At 49.1% G+C, this 22,004-nt stretch overlaps 1 protein-coding gene across 2 annotated transcripts in view; it reads left to right on the top strand.

The window, feature by feature from the left end:
- The first annotated feature begins 1,167 nt into the window (after nt 1–1,167).
- LOC127558643 (ras GTPase-activating protein 4-like) overlaps nt 1,168–22,004 on the top strand; it is a 45,111-nt gene continuing 24,274 nt past the window's right edge. The window contains exons 1-4 of one of the 2 annotated variants that reach the window (XM_051991873.1): nt 1,168–1,450; nt 18,601–18,657; nt 19,760–19,873; nt 21,711–21,772. In XM_051991873.1, the coding sequence (XP_051847833.1) occupies nt 1,386–1,450; nt 18,601–18,657; nt 19,760–19,873; nt 21,711–21,772 (298 nt within the window). In that variant the 5' untranslated portion in view covers nt 1,168–1,385. The remainder of the gene's footprint in view (nt 1,451–18,600; nt 18,658–19,759; nt 19,874–21,710; nt 21,773–22,004) is intronic. The other variant, XM_051991874.1, reaches the window with a different exon arrangement.

The following is a 22,004-nucleotide window of genomic DNA, read 5'->3' as shown; positions in this document are numbered from 1 at the left end:
TTCTAAGAAGAGAAGGTACAGAGATATCTACACTGGTAGAGAGTGTTTCCATACCCAGGAAATATTATTTAGAAGTAATAATAACTGATGACAATGACATTGTTATCCTTAATCGCAGGAACAGATAGAGAGGAATTAGCTCATCAGGACACTGACCTGCAAGAGACCCACTGTGCGAGAATTGCTCCAATCTCTTTGCTGAGTCAGCAACGAGAACCCTAGACTCTGATTATTCTAAGGATTTTGGAATCATGGAATCTCAGAGATGAAAGGGTCTTTGGAGATCCTGGATTCCGGTGACCCTCCAGGTGGCCAGCCAGCAGCTTTCTGAACATTTCAAAGGACTCCAGAGGGCTCAGAAATCCCCAATAATTTCAGCCTGGGTCCCCATGGCTCCAGGAGCCTGCATGGCTGAATTATCTTCTCCCTGCTCCTAGCCCATATTCAGCTGCAGACACACTTGGGCGGATGGGTAGCCCCCCCTCCCACCATACACACAAGTGTGAGTACCTCCTCACACCTTTATATACCTAAACACTTGGGCTCATGCTTAGGGACGTACTGCGTGCAAACCTGTGGGATCCCACCACGCCTTTGCCATGAATCTCATATTAGTTTGTTCCTTCATCCATCCCCTCAACAGTCATTTATTAAGCGCCTACTGAGTGCAAAGCTCTGAAAAAAGGGGGACGGGCAAAGCTGCGGGATGGTCTCAGCAAGGCGCCTGCCTTCCCGTGTGGACGAGACACACCGATGCCCGGACACTTGTGCACACTTGTGTAGACTCCTCCACGCACAGCCCCAGGTACACACGTCTCCGTAGTGTGGCACGAGCGTGCGAGGGTGGGCAGGCCCCAGGCGGCCGGAGGTGCTCCCGGGCAGCCCACCTGCTCCGGCGGGGGCTCGGGTTGGCCCGTGGGCCCCACTTCTCTAGCACCTGCAGGGGCTCCAGGCTGCCGGGTGCGGGCTAGAGAGAGGGAAATCGGGGGCGAGAGGCCGGGAGGGGGGCACCCGCGGCCAATGCGGGCCAGGCCCAGGGCTCCAGACACGCCCCTCCGCTCTCTCTGCTGCCCGGTTGGCTGGACCCGTGGCGAAGGGCGCAGCACGTGGGGGGGCGGTGATTAAGGGGGAGTGGGGGCTCCCGGGTCCCGCCCGCCCGGCCCCGCCCCGCTCCTTCTCTCCCCACCCTACGCTCTCCCCGCCTCCCTATCTCGGCGCCGGTCCCTGCGCAGGACCCAGGTGTCCCGGTCGCTCAGCCTTCGGTGCCTGCACACCAGCGGGGGTCCGAGCCGGTCCGGACGCCAGGCCAGCCTGAGATTGGAGCTTCCCTGCCCACCCCACCCCCACTCCCACCCGCCACTTGGGGCAGTCCGGACAGAGCGGCGATGGCCAAGCGGAGCTCGCTCTCCATCCGCATCATAGAAGGCAAAAACCTGCCGGCCAAGGACATGTGAGTGGGGGCCCCCGCGGGGCGGCCACAACTTTCACCGCGTGGGATGTTGGGGGGCTCAGCTCCATGCCCCGATCACCCCTCCCCAGCTCCCCCAGGCCACATCTTTGGGGCGCTGGATCTCCCGCTCTGCTGAGGGTTCGGGAGGGGCGAGAGGACTGAGCACGTGAAGTCTCCCCCCGCCCTCTGCTCCCCACTCCCCAGACCCCAATAATGGGAAAGGACCCGCTTTGCGTAAATGGGCAGGGAGTTTTCCATTCCTGCCGGGGTCTCCCCAAGCAGAAGCTTCCTGAGCACCTGTGGGGGTGTAGAGGGAATCCCCGCCCGGAGGTGCTGGGCTGCACCCCCCCCCCGCACCCCGAGGTATCTTTCAGTTTGGAGAGGCCGTGACCTTCCCGGCGCCAGTGTACAGTGCCCCGCTTCCCGGAGGGTGGCCTGGGTGGCCACGGGAGGTGTGGGCAGCAGGGCCGGAGCGCTCGGGGCGCTGACGACCTGCGGGGAGTCCTTCGGAGCTTTGGGGAAGGCAGGGGGACAGGCAGGAGGCCACCGACTGGGGGAGCCGACTGTCGAGCCGGGGTATCTTGGCACCCCGGGAGGGTCTCAATCCCAGGAGACCGGCTTGTTCCCCTGAGAGCAGGGGTTCTTCCAGAAACCTCCCAGCTTGTGGCCCTTGCTCCAGGGCCAAGAACCGGGGCACCAGCTACCAGTGGGGGGGGAGCAGAAGTTGGGGAGTTGTTCTGCACTCCCACTTGTCTGGTTTCTGATTTGAGAGGAAGTACCCTGGGAGAGAAGAAAAGCTGCCTTTGGGGAGGGAGGATCTCATTGATCTGAGAGGCTGAGGGGGAGCCAAGCTGCCTCAGGACCCAGGAGGGGGAGGGGAAATGGCTGCCAGTTGCCTCTGGTGCCCGGGTCTGCTGAGAGGAACCATGGCCTGCCTGCCCCCAGATAGAAACCGAGTGGAGCCAGATCTCAGGAGGGAGAACTGTCAGGAAGGGCTGAGCACACCTGGAGGCCATTCTGTAGCAACCCCCACTGGCCAGACCGAGGGATGGCATGGCGGGCATCCCCGGCAGGGAGATCAGCTGGGGGCGGGGGTGAGAAAAGGAGGGGAAGGGGAGGGGAGACGGATCCTATCACCAGGCTGGGTGTCTCTGTGGGCTCCCCAACATTGCTACATTGATTGGGTCTCAGTTGTGAGAGGCTGGTCCTGGGTCCTGGGGTAATAAAGAGGGGGTCTGCTTACAGACCAGCCCTTACCCAGCCCCATCTCCAGCTGAACTCCAATTTAGACAGGATCTGAAATGCAGGGCCTGGACCTGGAGCCTGTGGTTAGAGAAGCTAGAAGAATGGAAATTTATAGGTGGAAACAAGAGAGAAGAGACACAAGGAGACAGGGAGAGAATGGGTCTATGAGAGAGACAGAGAGACAGAGAGACAAGAAACAGAGAGACAGAGACAGAGATAGAAACAGACAGACAGCCAGAGACAGAGAGACAGAGAAGACAGAGACACAAAAGCAGACACACACAGAAAAAGAGAGGCACACACAGCTGGGGGAGGGAGAAGGAGAGGGAGAGGGAGAGAGGAAGGAGAGAGAGACAGAGACAGACAGACAGAGACACAAAAGCAGACACAAGGAGAGAGATACACACACAAGGGGGGAGGGAGAGGAGGAGGGAGAGAGAGACAGAGACAGGGAGACAGACATAGAGAGACAGAAACACAAAAGCAGACACAGAGAGACACACAGAGGGGGGAGGGAGAGAAGACAGAGAGACACAAAAGCAGACAGAGACACACAGAGGGGGGAGGGAGAGAGAGAGAGAGAGAGAAGACAGAGACAGACACAAAAGCAGACAGGGAGGGGGGAAGGGAGAGAGAGAGGGAGAGGAAGAGGGAGAGGGAAAGACAAACATACACAGACACACAGAAAGAAGAGAGGGAGAGGGAAGGAGGAGAAAGAGAGAGAGAAGTGAGTCAGGGACAGGGACACAAATGTGTAGACATACAAAGAGACACAGAGACACACACAGAGAAGGAGAGGGAGGGGGAGAAGGAAAGAGAAGAAGGAGGATAGGGAAAGGGAGAAAGGGAGGGGAGGAGAGGGAAAGGGAGAGATGAAGAAAGACAAGGAGGGAGGTAAGGGGGAAACAAAGAGGAGGGACAGTGAGAGAAGAAACAGAAGAGAAAAACAACAATCGCACAAGGCCCTTTTCTTTAGGAGCATCTTTTTGTTCTCTTACCTAAAAGGCACATGGGCTAGGATCCAATAGAAACACTCCCCCAACCTTTCCTCCCTTATTATCTATTTCTGCCTTTCATTCATTCCGGGAGCCAATCAGACGGGCCTCCTTGATGTTCCTTACCCTCCAGACCCCATTTCCAACTCCATGCTTTTGTGCTGCCGGTACCTCAGGCCTGGAAATTTCCTCATTCCCTTCATTAATTAGAACTCTGAGTTTCCTTCAAGTTTCAGCTCAAATACAGGAGGCCTTTCTTGATCCCTCCTTCCCACCAAGTTGTTGTTGTTGCTTGCTTGCCATTCAGAATTAAGTGACTCACCCAGGGCCACACAGCAGTCTCAAGTGTCTGAGTCCAGATTTGAACCCGGGCCCTCCCGACTTCAAAGCTGATGCTCTGTCCACAGCGTCCCCAAGCTGCACCTCCCTCCAAGTTCTAATACCTTCTCCTCTCACCCCAAATCACTTGGTATTCCTTTCAAAAATAGAGATATAAATATACATTAAAGGTCCTTCCATTAAAGCAACGTAGATTCTAAGAAGAAAAGACAATGTATATTTAACAGAATCTCTTAGAATCTACGTTGCTTTAATGGCGGGACTGTTTCCTTTCTGCCTTTATTTCCTCAGGATCTCACATGGTGCCAGACATACAGTAGTCACCTCATAAATGTTTATTGTTTTATTGATGGGAATCTCAAGATAATTCCTGCTTCTGTCTCTGTCACTTGAGCTCTTCTAGCCCTGTTCCCTCATCTCTATTGTTCCTACCTGTTCCAGAGTGTTCTGAGAGTCTAGAAGGCAATGAAAATGTTGGAGAAAACATTAATAAGATGGGGGGTGTCATTTAAAGAAACAAATATTTAAGCACTTCCTGTGACATGGGAATGAATGGGAGTCAAATAAGACTTAAGTCTTGCCCTCAAGGAGCAAACTGAGGCCCCGGGAAAGACTTGTGATCTGTCCAAGGTCCTGCCATGTTTCAGTAATGGGAATCCCAGGATTTCCAGCCGCACTGTGACCTCTCAATGCTTCCCTCCCTCCTCCTATTTTGATTCAGCCCCCTCCGAGTCCCAGCAGAGGAGAAGGGAACCAGAGCACTGGGAGCGTCCTGTCCCCACAGACCCGTCCCCTGCTTTGTTTCCAACATCGAGCGCGGCTCTCCATCTCTTTCTCACCCAGCACATTTCAGTGGATAGTTCAAGGCCCCCTGGGCCCCTGCAGAGGAACCGACCTCACAGTCAGTAGTTACCATGGTGATGGAGGGGAAGGAGGGAGAGAAGGAGGGAGTAGCCCAGTCTCAGCTTGGATTTTCTGGGCTGGACGGCAGAAAAAGCAAGCTAAAGTGGGTTGGGGCTCCTCGGCTGAACTATGGAGCAGGGAACGTCAGGCCAGCCGGAAGGAAGGGGTTTCTGCTACTGCTTAGCCAGCAGCAGAGGGAGGCCATTTCATGTGGATTAGTCATCCGCAGCCCGAGTGAATTTGGATAGGTAGGTTCCGTGAAGGGGGAGAGAGGCCCAAAGCTGCTAGTCTGGGGATCGTTCTTCCTTTTTCTCTCTCTCCCCCATTTCTCTCTCTCTCTCTCTCCTTCTCTCCTTCTATCCTTTCTCCCCCATTACACACACACACACACACACACACACACACACACACACACACACACCCCTACTAGGGAACCAGGCTTAGCCTTCTACAAACCCTGCCCAAATCACACAGTGAGCCATCATGTAGGTCACAGGTTGTGTCAGGGTGAGGGTGGAGGACTCAGGGTGAGAACACCCTGTTAGGATAATGTCTGTCACCTTCTCATCCGTCAGTGCTCATCTGTCACCTGCCTCTCTCCACCACACCTTTCCTCTCCATCCCTGCCTCCTGTCCTGCCCGCCTCCCTCTGTGTTTCGGGAAGCTGGGTTTTGGAGGTCAGCTCTGTTTCAGGAAGAACTCAAAGGCTCTGAATTTCCCCTGAATTTCCAAAGATTTGGCCCCTTCCCCAGGGAGAGATTATAGGCTTTAAAACTGGACCTTCGAGGGCATCTGGGCCACCTCCCCACATCCCCATCCTTCCAAGTGAGGAAACAAGCCCAGAGAGGATATACGAGTTGCTCTGACAAAGACATAGCTATCGGTCAAAAAGCATTCATGAAGTGCCCATCACGTGCTAGGTATTGAGGACATAAAGGCAAAAATAAATAGCCCTTCTCCATAGGGAGCTTCCATTCTGCCGAGGGAGAGTACTTACTCACAGGCTCCTAGATCTCGACTTGAAAAGGACATTGGAATCCATTTGGTCTACTCCCCCCCCCTTAAAGAGGGAAAAAATGGTACCCAGCAATATGAAATGATTGACCAGAGTTATACAGATGTTCCCCATCAGAGGCAGGATTTGAATTCAGAGCCTCTCGCTTCATTGTATCCCAATGCCCTCGCCTAGATAGGCTGACACCATATCAATGAGTCATCCCAGAGCTGAGATTCACACTCATACTCTTTTTTTATGTTAAAGTATATGTTAAATACAATATATGTAGATATGTCTGTACAGTTATTTGGCTGCACAAGAAGAATCAGACTTTGAAATAAAGTACAATTAAATCTGAGGAGGAAATCAAAAATGCAGACGGACAAAAACAGAGGGAGTGGAAATGCTATGTAGTGGTTCACACTCATTTCCCAGAGTTCTTTTGCTGGGTGTAGCTGGTTCTACTCATTATTGAACAGATGGAACTGATTTGGTTCATCTCATTGTTGAAGAGCCACATCCATCAGAATTGATCATCATATAGTATTGTTGTTGAAGTATATAATGATCTCCTGATCCTGCTCATGTCCCTCAGCATCAGTTCATGTCAGTCTCTCCGGGTCTTTCTGAAATCATCCTGCTGGTCATTTCTTACAGAGCAATAATATTCCATAATGTTCATATACCACAATTTACCCAGCCATTCTCCAATGGATGGGCATCCACTCAGTTTCCAGTTTCTGGCCACTACAAATAGGGTGCCACAAACATTTTGGCACATATAGGTCCCTTTCACTTCTTTATGATCTCTTTGGGATACAATCTCAATAAAAACACTGCTGGATCAAAGAGTATGCACAGTTTGATAACTTTTTGAGCATAGTTCCAAACTGCTCTCCAGAATGGCTGGATGTGTTCACAACTCCACCAACAATGTATCAGTATCCCAGTTTTCCCACATCCCCTCCAACATTCCACATTATCTTTTCCTATCATCCTAGCCAGTCTGAGAGAGGTGTGTACTGGTATCCAAACTCTGATACTCTTGACTCTACAAAGAGTACTCTGCATTGCTGTGGACTGCTCTCTCTCTCTCTCTCTCTCTCTCTCTCTCTCCCTCTCTCTCCCCCGAGATCTCCCAGCCCAGAATCCCTCTGTCCCTTTCTGCTACATTGCTCGGCACTCTCCCTCTCCATATTCCTCCCTTTGGGACTCACCATTTGGTTTTCTCCTAGCTTTCTTAGACTGTCCTTCAGATGGGTTTAAAATATTTGCGATCCAATCCATTTGGTTTCTGTTTGTTGTGTGATTCCTGTAATAAGAACCGAAGGCGTTCAGAGAGCCCTTGCTAGGATCACACCAGTGTAAGTAGGGATCCATTCCCAAGAGTGCCCAGAACAGCTCTGTTAGAGAGACAGAGAAGGAATAGAGATGGAGAAGAGACGATTTTGTGCAGGGACGGAGAGTCTGTGACATTCTCACCTCCTCATACCTTTCCCAGTCTAGAACCCATCTTCTCATATCTCTACACAGGGCATGGAAGAGCCCATACCTTGTCTCCCCTCTGCCCAGGTTCCTTGGATCTCCTGAGGAGTCTGCAAGCTAGGAGACTCAGATTTAGGTTCCAGTTCCCCACTCAGTTTGGTTAAACCCCTTCTCAGCATTGTGGATCTGGGGAGAGAATGATGGAGGAGACACCAGAATTCTACCACTTATTACTTAAGTAATTTTAGGCAAGTCCCTTCATCTCTCTTGGCCTCAGTTTACTCATCTGTCAAATGAAAGAGTCCAACTAAATGGCTTCCAGGATCCCTTTGGATGGAAATCTTTGAGTTTATGATCCCTGAGTCTCAGTTTCTTCATCCTTCTCTGAGTCTCAGTTTCTTCATCTACCAAATGTGGAGGTTGGCTGATCAGGAACTCTTCTGGGTCCATAATCCATCTGTGGATAGATTTCAGGGAGTTCACAAATCGGATGGGGGGGGTAGAAATGACACCTTTATTTTGGTGTAATTGTTTTCTGTTGTCATTCTGTGCACCTTGTCTTATGCATTTAAAGCCATGATTCTGAGGAAAGGTCCATAAACTTCACCAGATGAGACCAAGCCAACAAAAAGGGGAAGGACCCGTGGATTAAATGATTCTTAAGACCTCTTTTTGCTTTGAGATCACCAGCTCCCACAGCATCTAAAGGAACCTAGAAGATGCTTGCCATCATGTCTTGCTCGTTAGGCAGCCTGTTATCCTACTCCTCCATCCCCCAGTCAAAGGAGGCAGAGGAAAGAGCACTGTCTCTGGAGTCAAAGGATCTGTTTCAAAACCCATTACCTGTATCATCTTGGGCAAGCCACTTTCTTGAGCCTCAGTTTCCTTATCTGTAAAATGAAAAGTTCAGACTAGCTAGCTACTGAAGTCCCTTCCAGCTCTAGAGTTCAGATCCTATTATTCTAGGTCACTTAACTTCTTGAGCCTCAGTTTCTTTATCTGTAAAATGAAAAGTTTACACTAGCTAGCCAATGAAGTCCCTTCCAGCTCTAGAATTCAGATCCTATTATTCTAAGTCACTTAACTTTTTGAGCCTCAGTTTCCTTATCTGTAAAACGAAAAGTTTAGATTAGCTAGCTAATGAAGTCTCTTCCAGCTCTAGAATTCAGATCCTATTATTCTAGGTCACTTACCTTCTTGAGCCTCAATTTCCTTACCTGTAAAATGAAAAGTTTAGATTAGCTGGCTAATGAAGTCTCTTCAGCTCTAGAATTCAGATCCTATTATTCTAATGGACCTTAGTTTCCTCACCTCTAAAATGTGGGGGTCCTTCTAACTCCAGAGCTTAGATCATCACCCCCAGGAAGCAGCCAGCAGCCAATGGGAGCTCCTCAAGGGAGGGAAATAGGAGAGAACTCACCACTCTCAGCCTCTTGACAATGAAACCAAAAGCCAGAAAAGGGAAATCACTTGTCCAATCACTCACTCAGTTGGGGGCAGAGCTGGGACTGGAGCCAAATTTCCTGCTTTCCAGTCCAGGGCTATTTTCACTACACACTAAGAGCAGCTGGACCCACGGGGCTTCCCCCACCCCCGGGGCATCTCTCCAAGTGCTCCCCTGTCTGTTTTCACGGACCAACCAAACTGTAGCTGGAAGAGGAGGTGGGGGAGGGGCAGAAATAGGCCACTGGGTTCCATCGAGGTTCCTATAGAACATGGATAATAATAACAAGAGCAATAGGTAGCATTTTCATAGCACTTTATAGTTTACAAAATATAAAGATCTCATTTTATCCTCATAACAACTTTGTGAGGTAGATACTATTATTATCCCTATTTAACAGATGAGGAAACTGAGGTAAAGGGCAATTAAATGACCAGCCCAAGGTCACACAGCTAGGTAGAATTTACAAAGTATTTTAGGGTGTCCTTTGAAACTCACCCACCACCCTCTGAGGGTATGAGAGTATTAGGGTATGAGAGTTTGTATTCACATGATTCCAGTCAAATGTAAGTTCCTGGAGATCAGGTGTTTCATTTTTGTTTTTGTGTCCCCAGTACATAGCACAGCGCTTTATACTTAGGATGATAGAGCTAATGCAGAAAGGTCTAAGAGGTCATCGAGTCTAATTTTACAGATCAAGAAACGGAGGCCCAGGGAAATAGAATTATTTGCTCAATCACTCAGCTAGTAAAGTAGACCCCTGAAAAGAGTAGAGGGAGTAATTAGATAATCTTGGAGAGTTCTGTCATTGAAGATCTATTACTCTATGATTCCAAGTCACTTCAATTTAGTAAACATTTATTAAGCACCTACTATGTGCCAGACACTGTGCTAAATACGAGGGATGCAAAGAGGCAAAGATAGTCCTTGCCCTCAAGGCTTCCAGTTCTCTTCATCTGTAAAATGGTGGTGGTGGGGAACCAAATGGCCGGAGGTTCCTTCCAGCTCTGGAACCATGCTCCCATGAGACAATGCATGAACCCTGGCTGATTGGTTGTTAGATGGACTGATATACCCTCATTCTAGTGTAAAAATAACTCAGCTAATCTCCATAAAAAGAGTAGAGGGAGTAATTAGATAATCTTGGAGAGTCCTGTCATTGAAGATCTATTACTCTATGATTCCAAATCATTTCAATTCAGTAAACATTTATTAAGCACCTACTATGTGCCAGACACCATGCTAAGTGCTAGGGAGGCAAAAAGAGGCAACGGTAGTCCTTGCCCTCAAGGAGCTTCCAATCCTCTTCATCTGTAAAATGGGGAAAAGGGAGCCCAATGGCCAGAGGTTCCTTCCAGCTCTGGAACCATGCTCCCATGAGGCAGTGCGAGAACCCTGGCTGATTGGTTGTTGGATGGATTGTTGTATTCTTACTCTAGTGTTGTGGGGCATGATCTGTGCCAGTTTTGCACCATTCCTTGCGTTCTCTTCCCTTCTTCCCCTCCATTGTGGATCACATCCTTTAGGTACCCGGTGCCTTGAGTCACATCCCATCTCTCACCCTAGCTCTGTGTACACAGACCTGCTTTATTATTATTGTTATAGCTTTTTATTGACAAAACATATGCACAGGTAATTTTTCACCATATCCCTCCGTTCCCTCTTCCCCTGAGTCCGGTCTCTGCGGCTGCCCGGCCCACTGTCCGCTCAGCGGGTGCGGGGACCTGCCAAGGCGCCGGCTGCTAAGTGTGTTTCCTTTAGATGTCACTGCCAAAGCCAACTTTTCTGCTAACAAGACCCAGAGCTCCTGGGGGTGGGGATGACGGCAAGATCGCAACTGGAGAACTGTAGAAACCATCGAGCTGAACGTTCTGATTTTCCAAACGGAGAAGCAGTCCCCAGGGATGGAGCTGATTTACCTCAGATCACAGAGGCTGGATCAGAACTCAGGGCCTCTGATGCCAAAGTTAGGGCTCTTTGCATTCTGTCAGTGCTCAGCTGACATTCAAGGCCCTCCGTAGTCAGCTCACTCTTCCAGCCTGCCCTCCAGACCTTCCGCTGCCTCTTGCCTGCCTGGCCCTGCCTGATCTCCTCTCCCATCTTTAGTCTGCTGACAGATTGTGAAGGCAAAGGAATACACATTTAGAGGCCTTGGAGAACCCCTTGTTTTTCAAGGGGAGGAAACTGAGGCTTGGGAAGGAGAAGAAGCTCATTTGCCTCTTGATCCAGCATTGATCCCACCATAGCACGTCACCATCCGCAATCAGCATCTCCTAGAGCTTCCCCTCGTCTCCCTGCTTCTCTCTCCCCTCCAGGATACTCCCCCAAATTTCTGCTGCTGAACTGAACTGGTTCCTGATGACGAGAGGGGTCACTAGTGAATCACCAGCTTCCACAGCCTTTCCAGCAAGGACTAGAAATACTGTCTATGTACCATTAAGTGGAGACAATATGGGCTGTAAGAAAAGAATCAGAAGACCTGGGCTCATATCCACTATCTAGGTGATCTTGGGCCTCAGTTTCCTCATCTGTAAAATGAGGAGGTTGATCAAGCTGGCTGATGAGATCCCCTCTGGCTCTAGATCGAGGATCCTATGAATCTAAACCATTTAAATAAACTCTTCACTGAGTTTCCTCATCTGTAAAATGGGCAGATTAGACTAAGTGATCTCCGAGGTCCTCCCAGCTCTCTGAGATGCTCATGGAAGTGCTAAGGTCTAGCAGGGCCGGGCTACTCACGCTCTAAGGTGACTCCCTCTCCAGAGGTATCCCTTTGCTCCTCTCAAGAAAAGAGCTGACCGGGACACTTCCCAGGGTGCTCTGAGTCACAGATGAGATAACACTCCTGTCAGATGGGGAGCAGGGGTCAGGAACTGGGTGGCAGGAGGCCTGAGGGGCAGCTGAACCTGCTAGAGGCGAGGCTGACCTCCACCTCGGGAGGGGAGATGGAGCACTCCCACAGAGTGATCATTTAAGGGGAAGGGAATAAATAGTAGACAGTATCTACTACGTGCCAGTGTGTGCACTGTATTATGCCAGCATTGTGCTAAATAAACAAATATTGTTCTTATTTGATCCTCACAACAACCCTGGAAAGTAGGTGCTGTTATTATCCCAGTTTTACAAATGAGGAAACTGAGGCAGAGTTAAGTGAATTGCTTAGGATCACATAGCTCGTAAGTGTCTGAGGCTGGGTTTGAACTCATCTTCCCAAGTGCTGGCCCCGTGCTTTATTCCCTGCACCACCAGCTGCCTCATTTGGTGTGGGGGTTGGAGGGCCCCCGTTAGGCTATATAGGGCATCAGCCTATGGCCGAGACCAGCCTCCCGCCGCTCCCTAGTGAGTGGCCGCCTCTTCTACTTCATTGTTTTGCCCCACTAGCGAGAGATTGGGCATCTTCTACCCCTGCCATGTTCCGGCGCCTTTTGCCATCCTGGCTGGGGGTGCCTTTCAGTGATCCCCCAAAGCCCCACTGAGTCGGGGCCGGCGGCAGTGCCCACAGGGAGGGCAGCCTCACCCAGGAGCCACTCTGAGAAGAGCTGACTGGAAGCCCTCTGAGGACAACAGCGGCTTCTCTGCTCTTTCATTTTTTCTCTCTTCCCCTCCTCCTCTGTCTCTCCTCTCTTGTTTTGCCTTTTCTCTTGAGACTTCTCTTTCACTACTTTTACTTGTTCACTACTTGTTTTGTTGCCTCTATATTCATTTTCTTCTCTCAATGTTGTTCATCCCCCTCTCATTCTCTCTGTCTCTCTCAAGTATTTTCTGTCTCCACCCCCATCCCTCTATCTCTGTCTCTCTCTCTCTTTGTCTCTCTCCGTCTCTCTGTCTTTGTCTCTGTCTCTGTCTCTCTGTCACACACACACACACACACACACACACACACACACACACACACACACACACACGTTCTTTCTCCTCCTCTCTCATTCTTTCCTTCTCTCGGGATATTACTTTGAGTCAGTGGAGAAATTCCAGTTCCCCAAGGATCTGGATAAAAAATCATCGGCCATGTTCCGGGGCTATTTTGGTGCCTGCCCTCACTTCTCCTTCCCTTTGCTCTCTGTTTCTCTTGGACAGAACTGCCAAGGCCCTAAATATAGAACCCTGGCCTAGTGTGCCACAGAAATGCACGCACTCCTCCCCCTTTTCTTGAGAAAAGGAAACCACTGTTGTAGGGCAGAGCCTCAGGGCCCTGCTGGTTGCTGGAGGGGGCCAGGGAGGGGGACCCTTGCCCTAGAGTGCTGACTTGTGGCTGGGCCACCCTAATCACTTCCTGTCCCTTGCATATGCCATCTTTCTACTTCCAGCCCTTTGCCCCAGCCTTCTCCCTGCCTACAGTGCCATTTGATGGTCTTTTCCCATCTTCAAAATCTGGCCCTTCCTCAGGACTCTAGTTCCCTTTAGAAGATCCGGGTAGGCCTTTGGACTCCAGTTTGGGACGATCTGAATTGAAATCCCATTTTAGAAATTTACCAGTTGTGTGATCCTGGGCAAGCCACTTAACCCTTTTTACCTCAGTTTCTTCATCTGTAAAATGAGCTGGAGAAGGAAACGGCACACCAGCCACTCCAGTATCTCTGCCGAGAAAACCCCACATGGGATCCCAAAGAGTAGGACAGGACTGAAAAAATGACTCGACCACCCAGAACAAATGACTCGACCTCTGTGCTTCTGTTTCCTCATCTGTAACGTGAGAGGGTTGGACTAATTGACCCCTGAAGCTCCTTTCAGCTCCAGATCTATGAGCCCACAACTGTTACTTCCTCTGGGTGATCTCCAGCTTTTTCATCTGTAAAATGAGGCTCTGGACTCAGTGGCCTCCGGAGTCCCTAGACCTACGATCCCATGAAGCTAGTACTCCAGAAAGGCTCTGTGAGTGGCGAGTTCATGACTGATGGTTGGCTGGCTGTCGTCCTTTATTCTCAGAGACACCCGGAATGATACCCCCGGGTCGGTTCCGAGGTATAGCGTGTCTGACTGTGTCAGATCAGGCCGATACAAGCTCGGAAGCTGTACCACAGGTTGCTCACCGATACTCCACGCCGTCTCTAAATTTGTGCATCATTTGAGCTGCCATCATTCTGCTTTGCTGGCCGAGCCCAGCGCCTTCTCTAAGAGGACCGTCCTGGGCCGTGTCTCCCAAGTCTCCCGATCGATTCCAGCGTTCAGAGAGTCAGAATGTCCTCGGCCCACTCTTGTGACCCCACGTGACGGCTCGCTTTGTGTGAGCTCGCTAGGGTTTTAGGCAAATGTCCATTTGGCATTCAAACATTGTGGCCAGCCCATCAGTCTTCACTCTGACCATGATGGACAATGGTATTAATTTTAAAGAAGACTTTATTTCTAGAGCATTTTAAGGTTTTTAAAAACCCTAAAGACATTTGTGGGGAGGAGGCCTCTTGAGGCCTTCTACAATCTGACCTGTCCAAACAATATCTCCATTGGTCTATTTTCCGTTCCAGCCAAACCACTATGTCCATATATATCAAACTCTTTTTTTTTTTTTTTCATGCAGCAATTGGGATTAAGTGACTTGCCCAGGATCACACAGTGTTAAGTGTCTGAGGCCAGATTTGAACTCAGGTCCTCCTGACTTCAGGGCTGGTGCTCTATCCACTGCGCCACCTAGCTGCCCCTTACATCAAACTTTTAAACACCCTAAAGACATCTGCGGGGAGGAGGGAGGAGACCTCTTGAGGCCCTCTACAATCTGTCCAAACAACATCTCCCACTGGTCCCCAACAAGCACTTTCCATTCCAGCCAAACCCCTATGCCATCTACGGCAAACTTTTTGTGTTAGCGAAGACCCGGAAACCAAGTGGGTGGCGCCTGACTGGAGAACGCCTGGGAGAAAGATGGGATATTATTAAACGGTAAGAGATGCCAAATAGTAGAGATTCAGAGAAACGGGGAAAGGTTTGTATGATCTGGTACCAGCCAAAGAACAGGACCTAACGACCGCGGGAGTGTCGATGACAGCCACTAAAAAGCAGCCGGTCTCCGAGGAGTTCTAAGGAGCCCTGGGAATTCTGGAGAGCCGAGAAGGAACCGCAACTCTGCCTTTCGTAGAGACGGGCTAGGAATGGGAGAGGAAGTATATACATTGTAAGATCTGGATACTCTGTTGCTTTTGCTTAAATGTTTCTCGTTGTTACAAGGATCTAGGAAGAACAAACTACGGGATAGATACAAAAGGTTTCTCTTCTCCTGACTCACACACACAACTGCTGAGTGGGAGACTAGTTAGTTGCCTCGGAAGAACGATCTCCGCACACAATCCAGATTACACAGCCCGTCTCAGAAGTCACAAGCAGACGGAGATACTCTCATCAGTGGGTTTCCTGTTTGGGAAGGAGCCTGGGCTGCTCTCCAACTGTTTTCCCATCAGGCACTTCCTCTGTGGGGACATTGCCATTTGGCCGAGAGAGGAGTGGAACGTGGAATTTCCCTGCGTCTGACCGCTACATAATTCCTCTCCATCACCCGAGTACTGCTTGTGCTTTGGGGTTCTGTTTTGTTTCATTGACATGACACTCATTTCCCAGCATCCCTTGCCCCCTCCAACCTTTGAACCCTACTTTGTTACAGAAAAAGAAAGCCGACCACTAGAGTAACCACGTCTCAGCGTGTGGTCAACTTGTTATGCCTCTGAACTCTAGCATGGGGACAAAACTGCCTCCTTAACCTGAGTTCATTTGTTTGTGGCTTTCATTTACATCGGTGTGGCCGTCCCATACTTTGTTCTGTTCCTGCTTCCATATTCGTGTGTCTCCCCTGGTCTCGAGATTCTTTGTATTCCTCATTTCTTGTGGAATAATGATATTCCATCACTTCCCGGTGTATTTCCCCATTGATGGACCTCATTTTGTTTCCAGTGGGGTCTTTGTCTTTGCCTTTGCCCCCCATTCTGTAAAAGGGAAGTTTAGACTCTTCGTCAGAAGGAAGATTGGCCACAGAATCAGAGATGCTCAGAATTGGATCAGATCCCAGGGGCCGTGCGGTGTAAACCATTAACTCACAGACTTAGTGGGAAGGGATTCTAGACGGTATCTGGTCCAAGGAAATGGGTATGTCACACCTCAGTGTGACCAGCCATTATAAGCCCCTCTAGCCTCCCGTAATATGCCCTCCCCTCTCCTTCTCCCTCGCATCCCCTATTGTGCTTTCCTGAGAAGTTCAAGGTCATCTATAGTCGTCATCTCGAGTTCCCCCACTTCTTACCCAGAGTCCGCAACTCACCATCTCCCATTTGCTTCTCCTTTGTTTCAGTTTCTGCTGAAGAGGCGATCCCTCTGACCTTGGCCAGCCCCCTGCCTGTGGGCTTGATCTCATCTCCCATCTCTTCTGGACACTTGCCCCTCAATCACCCCCCCCACCTTTTTCTCATCTTCAACATCACCTGGCTCCTTCTTCCAATCTACAAACTCACTTCTCCCCATCATTAAAAAACCTCTCCACTTTACCCTGGCCATCCCTCATGCTAACATCCTAGATCCCGTCTCCTGGTTCCTACCTTCATTGCTTCCACTTCCTTACCTCCCAGTCGCTTCCTAGTTCCCTACCATCCAGTTCCTAGCTTCAACCTTTGGCTAAACTGACTTTCTCCAAGTGACCAAGAGCTAAATCTAATGACTCGAGTCCTTATTCTGATGGCAGCTTTGGGGGCTGCCTTCCACCCCTTACTCTCTCCTCCACCTTCCACGTGGATTCCCTGGTTCTCACCTTGACTGACCAATCCCCAGTCACCTTTGCTTGATGATAAATGTAGACATCTCCCAAATCTTCATCTGAAGTTCCTCAGGAGCAGAGACTGTTTCATTCTTTCTTTTTTGTACATTGTCACATAGCAAATGCCTCACAGATACTGTTGATTGACAGGTAATCTCATTAGCTTTCAGGTGTTTAATTATGACCTTTAGGCAGATGAGTCCCACATCCATACATCCCGCCCTGCTCTTTCTCCTGAGCAGCAGTGTGGCGGAATACACAGCCTGCTTCACCATCAGGAAGGCCTGTATTCAAGTCCTCTCTTTGACAGACAGTGACTTCGTGGTCCTGGGCAAATTATTTAATCTTTCACTGCCCCCGCCGTACGCTTAAAGTTATAGGTTGCAGGGCCCATGGTCATATTGGTAGAGGAAGTTCTTCTTCCGGGAACTCCCACCACTGATGAAATCAGGTTTCATTTTTAAAAGTCATTCCAGAAAATTGTTTTGACATGTAATTGGGGGGAAGTATCATACCGAAGGAAAAAAGGAAGGAAAGAAATAAAGAGGGAAGGAGGGAGGGAGGAAGAGAAAGACAGAGACAGAGACAGACAGAGATGGAGGGATAGAGAGACAAAGATAGAACTGGACAGAGAGGGAGAGAGAAGGACAGAGAGAGACAGAGATGGAGTAGGAAGGAGGGCAAGAAAAGGAGACAGAGACAGAAATGGAGGGACAGAGAGACAGAACAGGATGAAGGGAGAGAAAGATGGAGAGAAACAGAGATGGAGTAGGAGGGAGAGCAAGAAAAGGAGACAGAGACAGATGGAGGGACAGAGAGACAGTGAACAAGACAGAGGAAAGAAAAATGGAGAGAGAGATGGAGTAGGAGGGAGGGTGAGAAAAGGAGACAGAGACAGACAGAGATGGAAGGACAGAGAGACAGAACAGGATGAAGGGAGAGAAAGATGGAGAGAAACAGATGGAGTAGGAGGGAGGATGAGAAACGGAGACAGAGACAGATAGAGATGGAGGGACAGAGAGACAGAACAGGATGAAGGGAGAGAAAGACGGAGAGAAACAGAGATGGAGTAGGAGGGAGGGTGAGAAAGGGAGACACAGAAAGACAGAGATGAAGGGACAGAGAAAGACAAAGAGTAGGAGAAAGTGAGAGAAAGAGAAACAAAGAGAATGAACTTGTTAGGTCCTCACTGCATGTCTTGTTAATTGAATCTGTAAAACCCTGGCTTGGCAAGGCGGTGTGTTAAGACATACTATATATTAATTTTACATAGGTGAGATGGGAACTTAGGGACTGACCTGTGTTTTCACTTTCTAAGAACTCCTAATGAGGAAATTCCCTCTTCCAATGCAGGTGGACCCCTTCTGTGCAACTTAAGAGTCTTGGACAGTTGCCCAGAGCATTGGGAAGTAAAGTGACTTGCTGGGATCATATAGCACTGTGTGTCAGAGCCAAGGCTTCCTGTTTCAAAGCCAGTGTTCTAGCCACTCTAGCACACTACCGCTCACCCTATAGTAATCCATTTGTACATATGTTTTTCTCTACCACCACCAGCAGGATCCCAGCAAAATGTAAGCTCCTTGAGGGCAGGGACTGTTTCCCTTTTCTCTTTGCTTCACTGACTTCCAGGCCCAGAAGAGGGGACTTACCAATACTTGCTGATTGATTGGTTGGTTGACGCGGCTTAGTATAGAGTTGGGAGTGGACGAAATTTCAGTTTTCTGAAGCCCCCGAAGCCCAGAATGGAAAGGTCCAAGGGATGAGCGGTCCTTCCAACTCTTCTTCCATTTCATTCTGTATCCTCCCCTTTCCTAGCAAGCCCAATCTCTTTTTTAAGCAACAGAAACATCTCCTCGATTCCCAGACCAAGGCAGAGCCCACACCTCTGCCTGCTTCTCTCCCGTCCTTTCCCCTCACCAGGGCTTTTAGCCCCATCCCATACCTCCCCACCTTTGCGTGACCCTCTTCACGGGCAGACACCACTGATGGGGGCTCTGGTTTTTTTTCTTTCAGCACCGGCAGCAGCGATCCCTATTGCATCGTGAAGATCGACAATGAGCCCATCATCAGGTAACTGAGGAGGAGGGCTAAGTCTTCTGGGAATGGCCTCCTTCCTGTTTTCTTCCCCAATTCATTTTACAGTTGAGGAACTAAAGCAAATGGCATTAAGTGGCTTGCCCACAGTCACATAGCTAGTAAGTGTCTGAGGCTGGATATAAATTCTGTCCGCTGTGCCATCCAGCTGCCCTGTTGGTGCTTAATAAATAATAATTGAATTTAATTGTGCCCATTTTATAGATGGGAAAACTGTCCAACGTCAATCAGTCAAAGTGCATCCAGGAAATGCTTCTTTTGTGGCAGGCACTATGCTAGGCACCCATTAAATAAAGCAATCCTGCTCTTGAGGAGCTCTGTTCTACATAGTTCCAGCCAGGAAGCTAATAAGTCATTTATCTGGAACTGAAGTGTCCTGAGTTCTTCCCCTCACCAGGAGAGCTTTTTGTCTATCTTTTAAAGAAGGCCCCCTCTCCCCACTCTCTGCTCATTTTGGACAATCTCCTTTGTTTTACGCACATCCCACTGCCCCTAGTGAGAAAAGTCAAGCACAGAGCTCTGCCCTTCTTGGCATGGCAGCCCCTGGAAGAAAGACTGGGATCATCTGTTTTTTAGAGGAGAGAATCATGAGATTTTCCATGTAATGTAAGGAAAGTCATTTGCTCACTGTGTCAAACCCCTATCCTACCTATCTCATAGGGCTAAACCGAGAACGAAATGGATGGGAATAATGAATGTGAAAATATTGTTACCTCTAAAAACCACGAGATTATTGTAGACTGTAAGTTCCTTGAGGGCAGAGGCTTTGTTTTATTTCTCTTTGTATTTCCCCACATATAACATGGACTTGATGCAAGAATGAATGCATGAACGAATGAATAAATGAGTGGGGAAAATAACAAACACAAAGGAAGGAAGCTATTCATCCAACTAAGTGGTAGAGGTAGCTTAGGAACTCTTAAAAGGTTCAAATAAAATTTTAAAAAAGATCAGATGGAATAAAAAGAACTTCTAAGGGTTTGGAATATGTGTGGGGAGGTGGAAGTGGGAAGTGGGCTCGGTGCTAAGGGACGTCCTTGAAGAGCTTTCTTTCTCTCCATCCATCCTTCTCCAACAGGACAGCCACGGTATGGAAGACCTTGTCCCCATTTTGGGGTGAAGAGTACAAGGTTCACCTTCCTCCCACCTTCCATTCTGTGTCCTTCTATGTCATGGATGAAGATGCTCTCAGGTATGGTATCCTCAGAGGCAACAGGGAACCAAGGAGACGGGTCCAAAATAGATAATGATAGGTGTGGTGGTGGGCACGTTTGTGGTAGAAGGGAGGCAAGGGGAGATGGCCCAGAAAAGGACCGTTTGGGGTACAGAGAGTGACATTCAAGGCCTTCCTTGAGCAAGCTGGGTTAGAACCAGCTCTATATCCCTCACCCGGTACCTTTCATTATTAGGAGTCTAGAATGATGAGATCTTGGGGAACTATTTAGTTCCATTCCCTGATGTGACAGAGGAGGAACTTGCTTAGGGGAAGGGACTCATCCACGATCACATGAGGCAGCATTAGGACTGAGGATCCGTAGTCAGACGAAGTTACTGAATCACTTGTGAATGGGATTTATCACTGGGGAGACCTCAGAGGATGAATTGGGGAACCAGGTCCTGTAAAGTAGCCAAGTGGGTATAAATCATGGCTAGGGAGGTGTGTGTGTGTGTGTGTGTGTGTGTGTATGTGTGTGTGTGTGTGTGTGTGTGTGTGTGTGTGTGTGTGTGTTCACATACACTATATATACTATAGGAAGATGTGTTTGCTCTGGTTTTTCACTCTGGCCAACTAGCTGTTCCTCATGGAACATCCTGTCTCACCTCCATGCCTTGGCGGTCTGATCTCATGCCTTCAACACACTCTTCCTCTGCCTTCCCTTTCCCAAGATGCCTTGCAGAAGGAAATGACAAACTATTCCAGTATCTCTGACCCCAACTGGGTCTTTATGACCCCAACTGAAAAATGAACCACAACAAAATAAATGCACCCATCCAGGGCGGATAGACCTCAGGGACCTTGGAATACACCTGCCATAAGCAAGCCATCAGTCTTGAATGGATTTAGATACGTGACAAAGCAGAGGCCTCGGGAGCCAGGAACGATACCCATCACTCCAACTGTTTCTCCCTCCGTGTTTCTCCTCCCCCAGGGGGACGGCCTTTCATCTGACCCAGCTGTGTGCTTGTGCGTGTGTGTGAATGTACATGCACACACACGTGAGTGTGTATATTTGAGGATGGAAGCATTTTGTACAAGTAGGAAATTAAAGTTCTGTTTTCTTTGAGTAGGAAGTTTTCCAAAAAAGTAAGAAAGCAAGTCCTTGGTCTGGGGATCCCACCTCACGACCCCGACCCCCAAAGATGAGACATCTTGCAACGGTAGATGCAGCGGTGGATGAGTTTGAGCCCCTGAGTTTTGTGATCATGGCTTAGTTTAAACCTGGCCAGGACAGTGGCCCGGAGCTTCTATCCCCTAGGGACCAGGATCTCTAATCTTGAGAAGCTGGACCGCCCAAGTAGTTTATTTATTTTGAACACATATTGTTTTATGAATCACGTTGATAGAGAAAAATCAGAGCAAAGGGGAAAAATCATGGGAGAGGAAAAAAAAAAGAAGTGAACATTCAGTCTCTTTAGATCTTTTTCTGGACACAGAGGGCATTTTCTATCCAAAGTCTATTGGGATTGTCTTGGCTCGCTGAACCACTGAAAAGAACTGAGTCTTTCACAGTGGGTCACCCACATTCTTGCTGTTACTGTGTACAATGTATTCCTGGTTCTGCTTGTTTCACTCAGCATCTTTCCAGACCTTTCCAAAATCAGCTTGTTCATCATTTTTAATAGGATAATAATATTCCATTACCTTCATGTACCATAAGTTCTTTGGCCATTCCCCAAAGGATGGGCATCTGCTCATTCTCCGGTTCTTTGCTACCTCAAAAAGAGCTGTTACAAACCTTTTTTGCACATGGGGGTCCTTTTCGATCGCTATTGATCTTGATATTCGCTCTCCTTCTCACCCTCCATAGCCGGGACGATGTCATCGGGAAGGTCTGCCTCACCAGAGACATCTTAGCCGAGCATCCCAAAGGTAAGAGCCTCTTTCAGCCCCCAGGGTTCCCTGACTCAAAGTCAGGACCGGTGTCTGTCCCCTAGACCGTGTGCCAGGACTTGTCCTAAGTGCTGGGGAGAAATACAAGAAGTGAGACGTTTCTGACCTTGAGGTGCTCAGTCTCCTGGAAAGGTTTTAAGGGTCAAATGGGCTGCTCAGATGCTGGGGATTGGACGAGATGGCTTGGAAAGAGGGGTCATAGGATTTGGGG

This window comes from Antechinus flavipes, chromosome 4, assembly GCF_016432865.1.
Source record: "Antechinus flavipes isolate AdamAnt ecotype Samford, QLD, Australia chromosome 4, AdamAnt_v2, whole genome shotgun sequence".
Taxonomy (NCBI): Eukaryota; Metazoa; Chordata; class Mammalia; order Dasyuromorphia; family Dasyuridae; genus Antechinus; species Antechinus flavipes.
The sequence above is the reverse complement of the archived record's forward strand: the minus strand, read 5'-3'. Positions and strand labels throughout refer to the sequence as shown.